Here is a 19724-nt window from a genome sequence, read left to right on the forward strand (position 1 = left end):
ATGATAATCACATAAATAAACAAATAATAAACATTGGTTAATTACCGATGTAAGCTGCATGTTACGTAGGCTTCGACGGGAAGCTCCGATTACGTACGGGCTACGTTTATGGTGCGACCTATTTTTTTTATAAAACCAGAGAGAATCGAGGTCAGTAGTTAGTTTTCTTTTTAATATAAATGTAAATGTTGCCAGACATTTTATGCATGCCATCCAGTTCGCAATCAAGTATTATCGAAATTATTCAACTGATGTAACGTTTACGTTAGATTCTAGCAAATCGTTATGTAAATTACCTAATATTTATATGGCAACACTATATTTTTTTAATATTTTAAAAACTGGGAAAGTATGATAGAATGAAAATCTCGTATTGCCTACTTTTACTTTACCCTAAGCTGCAAAATATTTTCTTATAAAAATCGTGATACCTATATTTTTTTCGAATGAGGTTTTTTATTTAAATTTTATCAATTAGGTACATATTTAACACATATTTAAAACTAAAATATCTGAATTGAAGCATATTTAACATAACTTACGTTTTAATTAAATCTCAATTATATAATTCATTTGACCTTATAATATAACGAATCCAAACGAGCAAGACTAACATTTATTCAAACAACTTCAAATACCTACATATTTGGTTTCGATATAAGTAAATCAATGTTTGAAATTAAATTTCATTTAAATCATTTATGTATTAAAGTTATTAAATCAAAAGTTATATGAAAAGTCAATATTGGTTACGAAATTTACTCAAGCATTATAACGAGTTAATTTTCAAAAATAAAACATTAAAGGTTACCAGAAATCAATGAATATTTGAATAATAAGAAAGTTATTAAAACTGCCTTTAAAATAGCTTCTCGTCGGTTATTTATTACAAATAATAATATAAGAAAACATACCTTTCTCGGAAATACAAAGTACTTGTAAAAGTTTACTGAAAAACTCATAATAAGCTTAAGTTTGAGGTCAGACAGAGAAATTGAGTATGAAAATTGTTTGCTGAAGTTATGAACACAATGTAATGTACATCACAGGTATACGAATATCAATACAGGCATAGTAAATAATTCTTACTTGTATGAAATTAACCTTCTAGTAATATTATAAATGCGAAAGTTTGTGTGGATGGATGTATCTGTATTTGTAGGTGTGTATGTTTGTAACTATATTTCATGCAAATACTACTGAACCTATTATACCGAAATTTAGCACACATATAGAGGATAACTTGAATTAACACATAGGATAGGTTTTATCCCGGAAGTCACACGAGAACGGTAACTATGTGGGTTTTCTTGTGGTTTTCTTTGAAAACGCGGGCAAATCCGCGTGCGGAAAGCTGAAAAAGTATTCAATCCATTATTCAGTACATTTTTGCACTAATGTATTTGAAAGATATTAAATGCATCAGTGAAACATTTATGTGAAATATAAATTTCTCATAATTTATATAGAGTCGTTGTTAATAATTTTCCACATAAACCGATACAGCTTTATATGTTTACTTCCAAAGTTTTTCAGACCAATTTTGTTTGATAATGAACATACTAATTAATTTTATGTAAGGTAAAGTTCTTGCGAACAAGCCACGAACGTACAAGCAGCTTAACTCTGTGGTTTATTATTATAAGTTATTGAGATAAAATAATATTATAATTATGTGTAAGAAATAAGACATAACTATACGAAAAAATAAATCCATACTAATATTATAAATGCGAAAGTAACTCTGTCTGTCTGTCTGTTACTCAATCACGAATTAACTACTGAACCAATTTGCATGAAATTTGGTATAGAGATATTTTGATACCCGAGAAAGGACATAGGATAGGTTTTATTCCGGAAATCCCACGGGAACGGGAACTATGCGGGTTTATCTTTGACTGCGCGGGTGATGCCGCGGGCGGAAAGCTAGTTTACGATAAATCAAATAATCTTAACATGATTAGAGAATTCGTTTTAAATAGTATAACCACAGACTAGAAATAACTTCGGTATAACATACTAGCTGTGTCCGGCGGTTCTATACCCGCATTGCTCAGCCCCATAGAGATCTAGAGAGATGCCAATCGCTTGCGCTGAGTACGAAACCGTGTCTCATAAAAAATTTACGCACACAACTGCAGTAAACAAAATCAAAACAATACTTCGCGTTGTGTGCGTGTCATCACACAAAAATATGAGAGCGACTATTCGTTCGCACACTAGATTGTAAGTGACGTAAGTATACAGCACCGCTACAGTTTGTTCTCTTTTTGTACATATTGCTGCGACACCGGCCCCGCCCCCTAACCATATCTCCCTTTAGTTTCTGTGATCTGTGCTCAGCCCCTATTTGTCTTAGCCTGATGATATACAGCGTATATCCAATACTGAAGGAATTTTATAAATCGGACCAAACAAACTAACAAACTCTTCAGGTTTATAATATTAGTACTTATACATTAAGGTACGATGTTGTAATACTTTTATATTTCGCACAGTCGTTTCGCTAAGGTTGTTTTCGATAAATAGCGATGCGTCAAGTCAAAGGGCAAGTGAATGGTACCGATCTAGATATTTATACCGTATTTGGTCATACTTATGTCCATTGCATTCGTAATACTTGAAAGTCTTGAACTTAAATTACCTTTATTGGGCCGAAGATTACCTATGTTAATTATGGTCTAAATTGATGAGTCTTATTATAGACAGGACTGCATTTAGTTGGCCAATTATACTTATACAGTTAGAAGAAAAAATTCTCTACGAATTGATTAATAAATAATCTTAGCTGTGAAATGTTGTTCCAGGAAAGTTAATTGGCTAATCTTTGCCTGGTTAAGACATACCGGGCATGAGTATGTTTGTTTTAATTATTTCAAGATAGATGCGAATTTGCATAATAAAAAGATAAATAATGAGTAATTACTTACAAAAATGGGGACCTCTATTTTGAACAAATATTTTTTTTATAATTATCAGCTTTGCTATTAATATTATGACTTTCACATTAACGATTTAGTTAGGTATAGTCTTTTAAAGAAAATTTTTAGTTTTTATTTTTAACTGCGATATTACTCTTGTCCTTTAATATAAAAGTAATTAAAGTCTCAAATAAAATTTATGAAATGTAAAAACGAATTAGTCTTTTCAGATCACAAATTAATTTCTTCAAGCTAAGTGTGGCTCTTCCAAGCAGTCAAATTAAAAATAGTTTACGAACACACAATTGTTTTAGTACTTCTTTAATTATAACTCTAATTCAATCAAGTAAAGTCCAATTTCCCACGATAATGAGTGTATGATATGAAAGTGACCAAAATAAGCTTTCAGTTCTAAGAATTTTAGAGCTCGTATTCCTATGATATTAAGGTTTATTTTCTAGTAACTAATTGAGGTGAATTTTATTAAAATTGTTCATCCGTGTGAACGGCTAGTGGGTAAATCACGGTTTACATAAAATATTACGTCATTAGGGTCGCACAATGTGACCTATGACATATTTATGGTGTGATTTTTGCCATACTTATATATTTAAAATGCGAATTTTGATCTGTTTCTACTTTCTACTATATATCATCGAATTTTTAAAGGAATAATTAACAAATGATAACGCATTTAATATAAAGTTTAATTTATTATAACTAGCTGCTCCACTTCCGGATGTATAAAAATAGCATTGGTCACTTATAATAAATACATAATTTGATTCCATTAATAGGTAAAACGATGTAAAAGTGAAAGTTTACTTGGAATTTCTTGTTATTTAATTTTAAATCTTATACGATATTTTAAACAAATATAAGTAATGTTCTGTTTCACTGATACAAAACCATGAACATGTTAAAAAGTAACAAAATAGAACATCACATGAAAAAAGACATTCGAAAATCATAATAGTATAAAATCATAATATATATTTACGTAGTTACCACATCATTTGTGCGAAAGCTACCCGTCTTTACTGTTTCGCAAAACACCATGCGTGACCAGCTGACTAGCTAGTCAGTAGTTACAATTGAGCAATATATGATCGAGATAACTATCCTATAATTTTATCACTTCTGTTTACGGCTTCACGTTTGTCCCGGATTGAAACGTGTCGATTGCAATCGAGAATATGTTTAATTATTTTTATTTTTATACATACACACACAATACATACATGTATACTTCATCATACATCAAACGGAATTTTATATGAATTACGTTTACATATTTTGACTTGTATTGTAGATTAAGTTTATATAATTAACTAGCGGTCCGCCTCGGCTTCGCTCGTGGTACATATTTATGTTTTCTCTACATAAGAACCATCCTAGTACTTCAAGGAATATAATAAAAAAAAGAATTATCAAAATCGGTCCACCCGTTCTCGAGTTATACGCTTACCAACACATTTTGCGATTCATTTTTATATTATAAGATTAAAAATCGCAAATTAATAAGGAATCACGAAAGCAAATACCTTTAGTTATGCATTTATTTGTATGTAATATAGGTTATATATACAATACGATTTACATTTAAGAAATTGTAACACACCGATAAGGTAGAATTTGAGTAATACATAAAGTGACATAAATGAATGCAAAAAGCCTTTGTAACTGAATTCCGTACAGTGATTTCATTTGATTTGGAAATCGGAGGCTACAAAAAGGAAATATGTCTATATATATCCTTAGAAATATCTCCTCTTTTTGACATTAATATATTAAATTTAACAGGATTTGCGTCTTTCTATTTTTAGTGAACTTATCAAAGCTTATTTTTATAGAAACGAGGGAAACGTCACAAGGGGCCAGATGGAGGAAAGTCCACTTTACGTTCATAAGGAGTTTGAGGTAAATATTTTTAGAATTCACCAATATACCGGCAAGACTTGTTACTAGAGTAACAGGAGTTCTTACTAGCAAGGAATTTTATCAGTAAGATAACTTTTTTACAAGCTAAATGAAAAAGTTTTTGCGGTAGAAACAGAACTAACTGAAAATAATTAGATAAACAATTATTAATGCTCACGACAAAAGCTAAGGGTTTCGTTTCGTCGCATATGTGATGTGTAGGATTCCTTAGGGAACACCTTTATTGTTGAACTTTACTTTGTTGTTGTATTATTCTGTAGATCATTATTTACTTACCGTTTAATATATAAGTTAAATGTAACAATTTTTATTTGAATGCATCTATTAAATACGTACAACTTATATAAAACACACCGCTTTTAATGAAGCCTAAACCTACATTGGCTTGAAAATAAAATTGAGATGAAAGAAATGTAAGAAAAATATCAGCTATGGCTATAAAACAATAATTTTATGTAGAGAGTGCACACGAGTAAAGCCTCGGGCGTAAAATCTACAGTTTTTTTTAATATAATAGCGTTTCAAACGCAATATTTAAAAAAAAAATTTCTTTCATAGCCAGGGGATGACAGCGACGAGTGGGAGGTCAGCAGATCACGAGTGCATCTGGGGGCTCTAATAGGAAGTGGAGCTTTCGGCAGGGTCCATGTTGCCCACCTGGATATGCCTGGAGGGGAGACCATCACTGTCGCTGCTAAAATGCTTACAGGTAAAAGTATCAACTTAAATACGTAGGCATAATGTTTTTGACAGACATACCATATTTTTTCTTCTGTTTCAATAAGTGCTATTTTGTATATCTAGATGAGTCGGAATTAATCAAATGCAAAAAATATTGTGCATTATAGGTAGCTTCTCTACTTCCTATTATTAAAAAATTAGATATATCTCCCAACTGTATATATTACGGAACATTCGTTTTTAACTTTGAAGATAATTATACAGTAAAAAGCTGATATTTCCGGAATAATGAGAGAAACTTTTTACATGTGAAACAATAAAAATCAAACATGTACCTACCACGTAACAACGTACACATGTCGCTTCTTAAAAATTCAATTCAGTTCCCATGTACAGGAGCAAGTTCTCGATTTGATAATATCAGTTATTGCATAAAACATTGTATCTAACGTCGTAGATGTATAAGTACTGAATGTGACAACGCTTGAACGTTATAATCTATATTCTATGTCATCCAAAGAGATTTTTGAAATTTTTAGACTAACATCTCCTTCTATAGTATTATTGCAATTTAAATTTTCCCTAACATCTTGCAATAGGTCAAAATATTTAAAAAATAAAATATCCAATGGCTTGTTGCATAATATAATATTGTTAATCGATAAAATAATGTTTTGAATTACATGAAAAGAAAATTTTATATCTATGTCATTGTAAGCTCTGTTGTCACGATATACGTTTTGTAAAACTTATCATTATTAATACTACGTACGAAACCTAAGTTATTCATGGTACATAACTACATTACAGTAATGGCCCCTATTATACATGTACACAACTGCTCTAAGGGAACGCTTATGAAAGAATTAAATACCTTGTGAGCCACCTTGTACAAACCATTAAAATAGTATTGAAATACAAATGATGTGAACTTACATGTAATTCTAATCTTATCGACCTCACATAGAATTGACTAATCTGTCAATCAGATAACAATTTTATTGCCTTTTGACCCTCTTGACATTGTACTCAGACCTTTACAAGTTCTTACAGATAAGTTTAAAGGGCCTAATAATCGCATCAATTTAAATCTTTGAATGTCTAACTTGGATGATTAAATAAAACTTTGCTGTCTAATTTGAGCATTATAGGCACAGAATAATAATTTAATTACTAACTAGCTCACGCCTGCGGGTTCGCCCGCTTTTTCATAGAAAAGCCCGCATAGGTCCCGTTCCTGTAAGCTTTCTGGGATAAAAACTATCCTGTGTTAATCGAAGTTACCCAATTTCATGAAATCTAAGTTACATAGTAAATTTCGTGAAAATAAGTTCAGCAGCTTTTGCGTGAAAGAGTAACAAACTAAATAAAACAAAAAAATAAATTAGTATAGTTAAAAATGAGGTCATTTCCAGTGCTCTAAGTCAGTTTTTGAACCCATACACAATTCATTTACTTGTCGCATTTGCATATAGAAAGATTGATTGTTCTGTCGTTCACAACACAAAAGCAAACCGCCTAATGAATTTATGCTAGCAATTAGCTTACATAAAATAGGAAATGAAAGTATTGATGAGTATTCAACTGTTAGAGCTTGATTGTTGTTAAAATGTTTGTTTCCTTTCACTGTTCATAATTTTTTGATATCAGTTTCGACTACTGTACACCTTTTCTAAAAATTTTGATCGATTAAACAATTGTAAATTAAACCATCTTTCAAAATATAACATTAATAATGTATAAGAATATCCATATGTTATATAATTGGTTCTGGTTGTCAATTGATCAAAATTACTCATTCAAAATAAAGACGAACAATGTTAATATGAGAGCTTTTAATAAAGAAAACTCTACAGATTATTGTTCAAAATGCAGCATTATACACTTTGACGATTTTTTTTAATTCGTAGGTAATGTTTTATTGTATTCATTTCCATTTTACCCAAAAGACTTATTTGTGTTTTTTTTAAATTTTGTTAAGTATTTTAAACGTACTTATCAGTTTTTCTTAAATCTTTTCTTTTTCATGTAGATGATTACCGCTTGTGAAGATGTTTGTTGTTCTTTCACCCTAAAGCTACAATACCAATTTTGTTGAAATTTGGTACGCAAATAGATTAGCCTACAATAACATAAAGGCTTTTTAGTTTTATAGTAAACATAAAATATTGGAAATGATTCTTGTTTTTTTTTGCACTGCAGTTACACACGAATATAGAGTGGCATATAGAGTCATAAATCATAATATATATAATAATTACATATAGGAATATAAGATGTTTTTTACTAGTGTTCATTACTCTTTCACCTAAATACTACTGGATTTACGTGTACAAATTTGTTACAGATAGATTATAATCTACTACACCATGTAAGTAAAAGCTCCCGTTCCATCTACTAATCCATTTACATTTCCAGATAACGCAACCGGCGAAGAGATGCAAGACTTCCTCCGTGAAATAGCCATGCTGAAACACGTTGGTGAACACAAACACGTGATTCGTCTGGTAGCATGTTGTACCCGACGAGCTCCCTTAATAGCATTACTGGAACACGCTCCCAGGGGAGACCTCTTGACACTGCTTCGATCAGCTAGAGGCAGACGGAATATAGACCTGCAGAAGAATAGCATTAAGTCAGATTGCAATGTAAACGGCCGACCGTCTGAGGCAGATAGTGAGTTTTTAGTACATATTAGTAAGATTTAGAATGTATAGAATATAGCTGTTGTGATGCTACAAGTAAGAAATAGTCTCTTGTTCTAAATTTATACTTTAATGAATATACATATTTAGTAAAATAACTTGTTGTATACAGTGAGTAAACTTTAATGGAATATAAAATGAAACGCCTACATAAATATTGTGAACAAACACTCGGGAAAGAGTTAAGTCTCCGTTTAAATTAGATTTATTTGTAAATGTAAATTAGTCTAGAACTTAATTTAAGTAGGCGTCAAGTTTTGCAACCACGCAGTTACTTGTTAACAATATATGAAATGTAATATATATTCTAAATATTAAAGGAATTTTTATTTTCAGCCGAATACACAAATTTGAGTGACTCAGATCCGCCATTAGAAGAGAATGGTGACACAAAACTATACATTGATTCCGACCAAGAAGTAATGAGCAAACATCATTACGTCGCAGAGCCTGCACTACACCTCGACAGTAGCATCATGAGAGACTATGCATTACAAGTAGCATTGGGCATGCAGCATTTGGAAGCTCGTGGTATTACGCATAGGTAAGTGTCACTAGTCACTAGTCATAGAATCCATACTAATATATTATACATAAATGCGAAAGTAACTCTGTTTGTCTGTTACTCAATTACGCCTAAACTACTGAACCAATTTACATGAAATTTGGGTTTGATTGGAGATATTTTGATACCCGAGAAAGGACATAGGCTACCTTTTATTGCGAAATATGTACAACGGGCGAAGCCGGGGCGGACCTCTAAAAAAGGGCGGCCTAATAAAATGCAGGACTACGTTATAATATTATCTTTATAAAAAGCTCATTACGCAGATGACAAGACGCTTTTCTGATGAATTAAAAAAAGGGATTTAATATAATAGATAATGTAGTTATAAGCTATTAAATAATTAAGTATAAGGATAAAAATAAAACTCAAAAAATGTATAGTTATATTCTCTACAACATTTAAGTATATATTTTCTTCTTTATTGCCTTTGAAAACAGTATTTTAATGTTATAAAAATGTTAAAAGTTTACGGACCCGAAATATGCTAACAAGCTAAAGGAAGGGAATAGGGATGGTCATATTATCTAAAATAAACGTGGAAGATGTCAACAAATACATAATAAAAATAAATATCGAATATTATACCGAGCTATCAATATTTTTATTTATTCACATAAAATATTAAGGTTTCATCAAAACAATCCGTTTTCGAGTCGCGCTATCTCTCTCCATGAACAAGATATTGATTCGTTGAACCGGCTTTAGCTCCAAAAATAGATCTTTTTTATTCTTTTTTACATCATACAATGAAAAACGAATGAGATATATAAAACATCGTGATATGAAAACCCATATTTGGTTATCCCCATATAGGAGCGTCTTTCATTTTTTTTGAAATAATAATCTAAACAGCTTTCTTTACGAAAAAATATAGAACGTAACTAACTTTATAACTTGATAAAAGTGAAAATCATTACCAATAAATATGTTAGAACTTAGAAGACCGATACATATTTAACTTGAACAATACCATACAAATTACAAGTAATAGATATATAGCTCGTAACTAGGGATGTAACGATACCGATACCGATACCGATATATCGGCCGATTAATCGGCAAGCCGATATATCGGTATCGCCGATAATATAACAACCGATACCGATATCTAACAATTCATAAAACCGCGCCTAATGAACGATGCGGGAGGCCGCCCACGCGTGCGCACTTTGTTTTCTGAAAAAACTCTACCAATAGTAAACTTTTATTAGGTACTGATTGTATGTGTATAACTTAAAGTTGACTTTGTAAAATAATAATACTAAAATAAATGGTTTTGTTGTTTTTTGATTTGGCATTTTTATTTAAAAGAATACGATTAACAGTTGAGTCTCTGTTAAATGCTGGTAACTTTTTATGCATAATTCACTATTTATTTTTCTACCAAGCCATCGATATCGGTATCGGTATCGGTATCGCCGATACATTACTAAAAATATCGGTATCGGTATCGTATCGGCAAAATCATGTATCGTTACATCCCTACTCGTAACATTTACCAGGAAAACGGGGATATTTTCTAAGAAATCATGTCAACAGCCTCACCCGGGCAACAGGGAACGTCCTTACTCGCTCCCGGCGGTTTAATTATGCACAACTCGATGTTATTCGAATAACATAATGGTTGTTGTGGCAAAACATACAATATAAAAGCTTCTTATTCCCATCTTGTAAATTAAATTTAATGACGCCTGCGAGAAATGTTATAGAAATATATTTTTTTGCGTACTTGCTATGAAATTAATATAATTAAAATATTATATTGGAAATTTTAAGAGCCCGCAAAGTAGGTCAATATTTAATACTACATATATTTATCGTAGGCCTTTTCCTACAATTTATTTATAAACCATGCATATTATGCAATGAAACATATACAAGTATACAAAACTCAGCAAATAAGCAATAAATGAGCCACTCTTAGGTATAATTAATTTTATTCATAAAATAAATTCGCCGACCGTTCGGTTTTACTTATGAGCAAAGACAACGCCCGAATGAACAGTTGTTGAGGGTTACTTAGCAACCGTTACCATGGTAACAACTTTATGCCCAACGTTCTAGAGAAAAATTGAAAATAAGTTATTGGGGTGTCAGGAGGTGGTGAGACAATTAATATTAATTGTTTAATGTAAAACTTTATAATTCACACGCAGTGTGGGGTTTCAAACTTTTTTCAGTAAAATTTATATTTAATTCTATGAAATTTGATTAGGTACAAGGCTTTTGATTAGTAGGCAGATGTCTAGACGGCAAAAAAAATTAGCTATCGCCTTTTGATATTATTATAATCCAGCTCAAACTCTTTGTGTCTATCTCTGTGTCCGTGACATACCTAATCATTACCTAGATTATTCTTGCAAATGGAAAGGCGGCCTCAGTCTCTCTCACAGGCAGATTTTTTTTGCAAAAATTGGCAAGTTTTTACTAAAACTGGGAGTCAATACGATATATTTAAAAACTTTAAGAATATCCATAATATCGTTATTATTTTACTTATAATATACTTATATTTTGATCTTTCAGGCCCTATAGGCTTTAGCGAATAAAGAGTATCCAGTGACACAGCACTACAAAGCTATAACTTTTCACCAACTTCAAATAAATCTAATGCAAGAGAATAAAGATTTACCACCAGGACCGCTGCAGCTGCGAATAAAAATATAAATTAACTAAGTAAAATAATAACGATATTATGGATATTCTTAAAGTTTTTAAGTATTGACTCCCAGTTTTAGTAAAAACTTGCCAATTTTTGCAAAAAAAATCTGCCTGTGAGAGAGACTAAGGCCGCCTTTTCATCTTCAAGAATAATCTAGGTAATGATTAGGTAGATTGGTCAGTACGTATTGTATTTGTTTTATATTATAATCAAAAGAAAACGAAGCTTCATTGGTTTCAGTATTCAACTTTTTTCATTTGATATAAAATGACCGAGCTTTCATCGTATATACAAAATATATTTGAATTATTCATTTCATTATAATAAGGAAATCATTTCAAGTTACGGGTTTTTTTGAGGGTCACTTGCCCGGAGGCTTTTGGACATGTAAATATAATATAAATATAAATAAAACGCCAGTGGAATAAACATCGCTACCCTGAAGCAATACAGGAACAAAGGGCTCGACTTCTAAAATTGAATTCATTGTTTATTTCTTATTCGATATTTTAAGGGCTTCAATAAGTCGCCATTAAATTACTCTCAGCTGACCTGGCTGTGGTTTCGTAACTTCCTATCGAATTCTATTCCCCTGGTAACTTTAAGCCTGAAGATCAAACGGTACCTTTTATTATATTATTTGTGAAACAAAATAAAATACCTATAATAAGTTAAAATACGTAACTACCTAGCCTATATTATACAGTGTGGAAATTTTCGATGGGCCCTGGAAGGAAAGTACTTGAAATACTGGAGATAGCATATTTACATTCCTTTATTTTTAAAAAGAAATATTATGTTACAGTATTTTATCTGCTATCTTCAATATTTTAAGTACTTCCCCTCCAAGGCCCTTTCGAAAATTTCCACACTGTATATATAATATGTTTAGTATACCAATATTTACCCATCCATACAACGTATTATATATTCTAAATGCGAAAGTCTGTTCGCCTGTGTTAAAACAACAGAGCAAATTATGATGGAATTTTAATGAAAGATGTTGAAAATACAAAGGGTTGAAAAAGGGGGAGGAAAAGTTTTGGACGTGGTTTACCTGCAGGCGAAACCGCGAGGCAAAGGTAAAAAATATAAAAAATAAAGATGTAAAAAATCTTAATAAGTTACTACCTACCTTATGTTATAAATTTAAAAATACATATTTAAAACCTACCCTGTAGGTACAAACTTGATTTTCTTATAAATTAAGTGTTTTCTATGAATCATACATTTTACATGTAGTTAGGTATATTTTGTATTGTATTTAATTGTAATACTTTTTGTATTTAATTGTAAATAGTAATACGTGGTTTAGCAATAATCGTACATTCAAAGATACAATGAAGGTTTTACATTTTATACAATATTCAAGTGGGGCTCTAATAATGAATGCCTATAGAGAGCTTCGTAAATAAATTAACAACAACTATTGTTTTGACCTTCGTTAAACATTATATAATGTTCCTTAAATAAACAGAACCAAGTTTCCGAAAGCAAATTCGAAACACATTGTTTCATATTCCATTGTAATCAAAATTGTTTAGTTTATTTGATTTAGTACAAATCCTTTATTTATGGAGGTCTTAGATTTATAATTACTTATAGCAACCTTTATAAGATGTTTTGCTAGGAAATGTAAACTACAGGGTGTCCCACAATCAGTATACTAAGCGCGAATGGAATTGTAGTTTGGCATACACTGATCACGTAAAAAATACTGTTTCTGGCTTCTCTGGCTTCGCGCAACCGGCATATACCGTTTCACTAATGTGAGCATTTTGCTATGAAAACATAATCGAAAGCTCACGTGCGAGTGGCAAAGTTGGGCGGGTTGCTTGTTAGAGGAGTACGCATAGAGTGAATTCATCTTTTTGAAAAAAAAATGCGTCTGGAATTTTATAAGTATTTTTTACGTACTCATTGTGTGAAAAACTATAACCTCCTTTGAGCTTAGCATACCAAGGGTGGGACACCCTGTTTATGCCTAAATTCTTGCTATAATATATACCTACTATATATATTATTTATTTCATATATTAATAAGGATATATTATTTACCTAGTAGGTACTTACCTAAAACGTAATCCAGAACGCGATAGACGAATATAGAGATGAATAATTTTAAAACATAGGTATATTTTGTTACTAAAATGCTTGAGCGGTTCTGTGAAAACACGAAAACATATTTTAATTAATCATTAGAGAGACCTAATTGCTTGTTTCAGTAAAGCGTAAAAATTTAAAACTTTTTTAAACCACGCTCTGAAAAATACCTTTTGCCCTGATGTGTAAACTTCTGTTTTAACACGATAATGGGAAAATTATTCCCTGTGCCTAATTAAAACAACCTTTGGTATCTCATTAAAATTGTGACAAGGATTTTAGGGATAATATTTAAATTAAGGTAAATGCGTAATGAAAGCAAAAAAATTATGCGACATCAATTTCTTGGCTTAGATGTTTTATCCTAGAGATCAACACCATAATAGGTATACAATATTTTTTGTTTTCATCTTCTTAAATATATACAGGATGTCCCACTATTGTTATACTAAGCGCGATGGGGCTTGTAGTTTTTCATACACTGATCACGTAAAAAATATTTAAACAAAAAAATTACGTTAAAATGTTTTTTGTAATCCCAGCTGAAAAAAACCTTACTTATGTAAATAATTTTTATTATCAGAAACAAAAAAAGGTTTACAGACATATTAGTGTACAGTTGTGAATTTAAAAACCACTGAGGTTTATAGTAATGTTCGTATACAATAAGTACTAAGTAGAATAATAAATATATTACGAATAGTGTATTTATTATGAAGCTACAATACATTATTTCGGGTTAAAGTTTCATCGCTTATAAATCTGCGCTGAATTAAATTATTTACTTTTTACGAAAGTACAAAGCAAGAGTTATTTTTTGGAGTTTTATTGATAAAAACGACTCAATCCTCCGCTCTTACTAAGTATCCATAACTTTATATTATCTTAAACCTTTACTTTCCAATTTCAGAGACCTCGCAGCGCGGAACATCCTAATGGATGGTGCTGGGGTGCTAAAAGTCGCGGACTTTGGACTCTCCAGGTCCGGTATCTACGTCCACACTCGCTCCAGACCAGTTCCACTCCGGTGGCTGGCTCCAGAAGCGATATTCACCTCCCAGTATAGCAGTGCAACTGATGTATGGGCGTTTGCAGTATTGCTGTGGGAAATTGCTACTTTTGGTAAGATTTGTTACAGATTTTCAAGATTAGTAAAGCTCTTTTTAAATTAAAAGGGAATGGCTAAACCGTAAAGCCTCGTATTCATGGTCAATATGTGTTGAGGAAGAGTTGATCAATATTGTTGATAATCGACGAGAATGCTAGAGACTATTTTTAAATAATTTCGTCGTTGGAAATGAACTTTTCAACATGCTTTTATCAACTCTGCAACTTTCAGTGTTACCAGGAACATGTTGACAACAACACTTCAACTACACAATATTCAACTTTGTTGCTTTACAATGTTTACCATGAATAAGAGGCTGAAAGATGAGATTAAGGCACGTAACATTGAACAGTTCACGATTTATTTAAATCCGTTTTTCAAAAGCAACATTTTCGCGTACAAACATGTCTTCTAAGATGAGTGAATTCATATTGATCAAAAACCTTTATTTTATATCCAGTCTCGTATATTCGGCGTACATTATTTACACTTCCAAATAGATATAAAAATATTTGAACAGGCAGGATCCTACGAGTCTCACGTGTAATGGAAACAAACAAAGGGATAATAGATAATGCTGAAAAAACTTACATTGAAATTGACAACAATACATACCTACCTAGAATTATTCCTAGTTATTATATCTTCATCTCTATATATATAAAAATGAATCCTTATTACCCTTGGTCACGGCATCACGCGCGAAGGGCTGGACCGATTTCGATAATTCTTTTTTTATAATATTCCTTGAAGTATGGTTCTTATGAAGAGAAAACGTAAACATGTACCACGGGCGAAGCCGGAGTGGACCGCTTGTAATTTTATAGTCTTAGTTTTTGTAATAAGTCGACTAAATAATTTGATTTCCACTGCCACTACCATCTCGTTCATAGTTCAAAACATAAATTATATCGAATCGGATTGTTTACTTACTCGTTTAATTTCAGGCGGATTCCCATACTCTGAACTGAGCAACCAAGAGCTGCCCACATACTTAACCACGGGCGGTCGTCTCCCGAAGCCAGCCAGAGCGTCCCAAAGACTGTACCAACTCATGACAGAGTGCTGGTCCGACGACCCCAACATTCGACCAACGTTCACACAAATAGTAGATAGACTAACCGTACAGAATCAACTATACGTAGACCTCGACTGCGTTTTTCCACCCGTGGAAGAAAATTTTGCTGAACTCAGCGAAATAGATTTCCCTTTGGACAGTGCTACTGCGTTCTCCACCGGTGATTTTAAGACTGAATAATTTTATTGTTGTTATTTATTCTATAGTTTTCTAGTAAATTTATGTCGATATAATGTGTTTTATTTCCCTTTTATGTATATGCAAAATAATATATTAAGGTAGGTTCAAAAGACATGAAACTATGCTATGTCTTTAAGCATTGGGGATAGTATTATATTATTATGTGTTATGAATATATTACAATATGAAAAATTAGCTTCTTTTACTACAAGTTCACAAACAAAAACAATACAAAACTTTTGAGAGCTTTTCAATAACATTCAACTCAAAGATGGTACTGAAGTACTTAGGTCACTTAACACTTATCAGTGACGTTTTTCACATGTTTGCACTTATTCTTTATCAGTAAAAAAAATTGCCAAAAGCTTCGTTTTACATTTCTGTTGTATCTTTCAATCAAATTGAAACAAATTAATTATCCATTGATTACATATCTTGCAGTGGCGTGCCTAGGGTGTAAGGACTGGGCAAGCCCAAATTTTTCAAAATGTTTGATGGGTACCCTTTTCATTAATAAGATACCTACCTAGGTATACTGTGTAATTATGTTCGTTATAAAATTTATAAAAAAAACGTGAACATATTACCTACATACCTACTGAATCAAATCTTTTAAATTTTCACGCGCGCCCGCAAACAGTTGAGTCAGACGTTTATTATTAAAATCGATAAATGATATAAAACTGTATGACATTATATTATTAATAAAATTGTACAGATCATATTTTATATTCTAATTCAAAACGCCAATCTTTCTGAAGGAAAGATTTTATAACATCGGAATTATAGAAAGTAGGTGTTTGTTTTAGAATTCAATTACCTAACAGCTACTTTTCTATGGCAATTATTGATACCTACCTAATACAGAAAGGCGTTCTTGGCCAAATAAACACTTATACGTATTTCTTAATAATTAATACGTACATACCTATGAATACGATTTAACGATGAGAAAGCACGCTCCGTCATCCGTGGAAGAACTACTAAGTACCTATTTACTAGCAGGAATCGTAACTACCAAAATATGTGCAAGTTTCAACAGCTGGGGAAAGGTTTCTTCTAAGCAATTCTCATTCATGAAATCGTTCGTAAACATTACAATTAAAATTTCGTTTATGTGACTTGTACTAGTTTCGGTAATGCACAAATCGGGAGTTGGTTTTGATGAAGAAATTAATTGTTTTTCAGTAAAGTTTAATGATTTTACCTTTCCCCCGCTGAGCACAAAGCAAACCACCACAATTTACAACACAATCTGCTGTCGCGACACTTATTTTACAACAAAATTCGAAAAACATAACCTAAATTACACCGGTATATTCACCCGCTCAAACAAACTATAATTTAACAATAATATTCACGACGTTCGTTCGCGCAATCGTAACTATCTTCACACTGTTAAAGCCGGGCATTTTTTCCCTTAGAAATTGCTATAGAGTTCTATAGCTAGGTATGTATCTACTCCGACGAAATTTCATACGTTAGAAGAGATGAGCGCAAAGCCCGGTAAAAGCCCACGCGTGCAAGCGAGACACCGCACTGTTTATTATCCATCCAATTTAGGTTGTAACGTCCAAATAAAAGGTACGACCTTATTCCGATAGGAAGAAGGATGAAATTAAAAAGTTTACTCGAATTCGTCATTATTTTATGCTAGGCGTATTATACATATTATATTATATTATATTGTAGGTGAGTTTTCATTGAATTCGGAGCAGATTATGAATTGCTCATTGCGCGCGAATATTCAAACGTGAATATAGTTATTTTTCTGTCTCGTAGCGAATTTCTAAGGCAAGCCGGGCTTTTCGGCTTGTATGAACGTACCGCCACTGATATCTTGGTAATTACTAAAATTTCCTTATGAATAGATATTAATTGAGACGCGTAGGTTAAGATTTGGTTAAGATAATATTATTATAATAGGACAGAAATAGCTTATGATACCTAAGTAATTAGGCACTTGATTAGTATTTAGTACCAAATTGATTAATCTTCTACGAGTAATTTTCATATCTATCATATTTATTTTTAGTCATCTATAAAAAAATCATGTAAACGTGTACCTATTGTGTATATTTTTAATTTTTATTTCTTCATATTGCACGCAATAAAAGTTACGGTCAATTTAATTTTTTATCCTTGCGTTGATAATAAATTTCTGTGCATTTAATTGTTCTCTGAAATACGTACGACCAATGTTGATAACCAAAAAAACATGAAAGAAAAAATATTCAAAAGGAAAAATAGGAGATCGTATCGAACAAACAAAGTATGTTTTAAATTTTAATTGAATCCTTTTATTACATATAGCATTTTGTTGTAGACCTCAAGCTTAACCAATGATTAATGATATTAGTAACTAGCTGCTCCGCGCGGTTTCACCCCCGCGCCGTGGCTCCACTCCTGTTGATCGTACCGTGATGTACCTGCCATAAATGAGCTATCTAACACCGAAAGATTTTTTTTAAATCGGACCAGTAGTTCCCGAGATTAGCGCGTTCAAACAAACAAACTCTTCAGCTTTATAATATTAGTACTTATAGATTTTTCATCATTCCGTTCATTTAATAACAAACTAAACATTTGGTTATTTCTACTTAACTCACAATAAAAATCACAAGAGCTTAAAATAAGCTCGTCAAATCTATTATAAATTTTAAATATAAGTAACTAAAAACTAAAAAGTGCATAATTCAATTGTAAGTAATATTATAACATCGTTGTTGAAAGCCAAATCACTACCATAATATTATATACATACATCTGAATAAATCAATTTATTGTTACAGTGTCTACAACTACAATAATTGTAAACACACTATTTATTATAACAATAATCAAACCACTATCTGCAAAATGGCCAGACCCACAGAACGACACTTTAATATTCATTGCAAACCCAGTAGAAGCAGATATGCCTGGACACTGGATGCCTTTAAGCATCATGAAGGTCATGCTTGGCGGTACTACAAAGAAAGTGGTGAAACAAAAGTTGTATTTCAAACCAGCTCCGACAACAACCACAACAACAACAGAAGCGACAACTACGAGTACAACTACCACAGAGCCACCAACAACAACAACAACTACTACTACTACAACAACTCCTCCACCTCCTCCACCACCCTCTCCTCCACCTCCTCCGCCTCCACCTGATACAACAACAACAAGTACGACGACAACAACAACGCCGCCACCAACAACTACAACAACAACAACACCACCACCACCACCACCAACAACAACAACAAAACCACCACCGACAACAACAACAACAACAACACCGCCACCGACAACAACTACAACAACAACACCACCACCAACAACAACAACAACGACGACAACAACAACAACAACAACACCGCCACCAACAACAACAACTACTACAACTACCACTACAACAACGCCCCGACCAACAACCAGAAAAGGACCGCCGAGAAGAATTAAACCAGCAACTGACGCACATGAAAATTTGAATTCGTAATATTTGAAAATAAAATGTCTGTAATAAAATCTACATCCTGTCTAAAACTTCTTAAAAAATCCTTAAAAATCTTATATTAATTGTTATACCTACATCCACCGGAAGGAAGTTGGCGCGGAAAGTTTTTTTTTTTAATTATTAATATCTCAAAAAATTGCTCCTTAAATGCTCCATCAGAATCAGTAATTGCTCCACTTCTATAATTATTAGTTTATTTATAATTAATTTAAAAAAAAATCCAAATAGTGAAAACTTGATTTCCCTATAGAATGAAAAATATTCACTTTTCA

General features: G+C 32.1%; 2 protein-coding genes across 3 annotated transcripts in view; both read left to right on the plus strand.

Moving 5' to 3' along the window:
- LOC149483372 (uncharacterized) overlaps positions 1–16015 on the plus strand; it is a 118160-nt gene extending 102145 nt beyond the window's left edge. For both annotated transcript variants that reach the window (XM_089702383.1, XM_089702384.1), the window contains exons 9-14: positions 4775–4841; positions 5421–5571; positions 7962–8219; positions 8585–8792; positions 14492–14703; positions 15637–16015. In XM_089702383.1, coding sequence (XP_089558509.1) covers positions 4775–4841; positions 5421–5571; positions 7962–8219; positions 8585–8792; positions 14492–14703; positions 15637–15947 — 1207 coding nt within the window. In that variant the 3' untranslated portion in view covers positions 15948–16015. The remainder of the gene's footprint in view (positions 1–4774; positions 4842–5420; positions 5572–7961; positions 8220–8584; positions 8793–14491; positions 14704–15636) is intronic.
- Positions 16016–17437: 1422 nt separating this feature from the next.
- On the plus strand, positions 17438–19434 carry LOC149483374 (uncharacterized). Its single transcript, XM_089702890.1, has 2 exons — positions 17438–17531; positions 18740–19434. The coding sequence occupies exons 1-2, from the start codon at positions 17438–17440 to the stop codon at positions 19432–19434; spliced, it is 789 nt and encodes a 262-aa protein (XP_089559016.1).
- Positions 19435–19724: the final 290 nt, after the last annotated feature.

This window comes from Colias philodice, chromosome 13, assembly GCF_061535455.1.
Source record: "Colias philodice isolate Cphi_HAF_F1 chromosome 13, ilColPhil1 Martin Lab GWU primary, whole genome shotgun sequence".
NCBI lineage: Eukaryota > Metazoa > Arthropoda > Insecta > Lepidoptera > Pieridae > Colias > Colias philodice.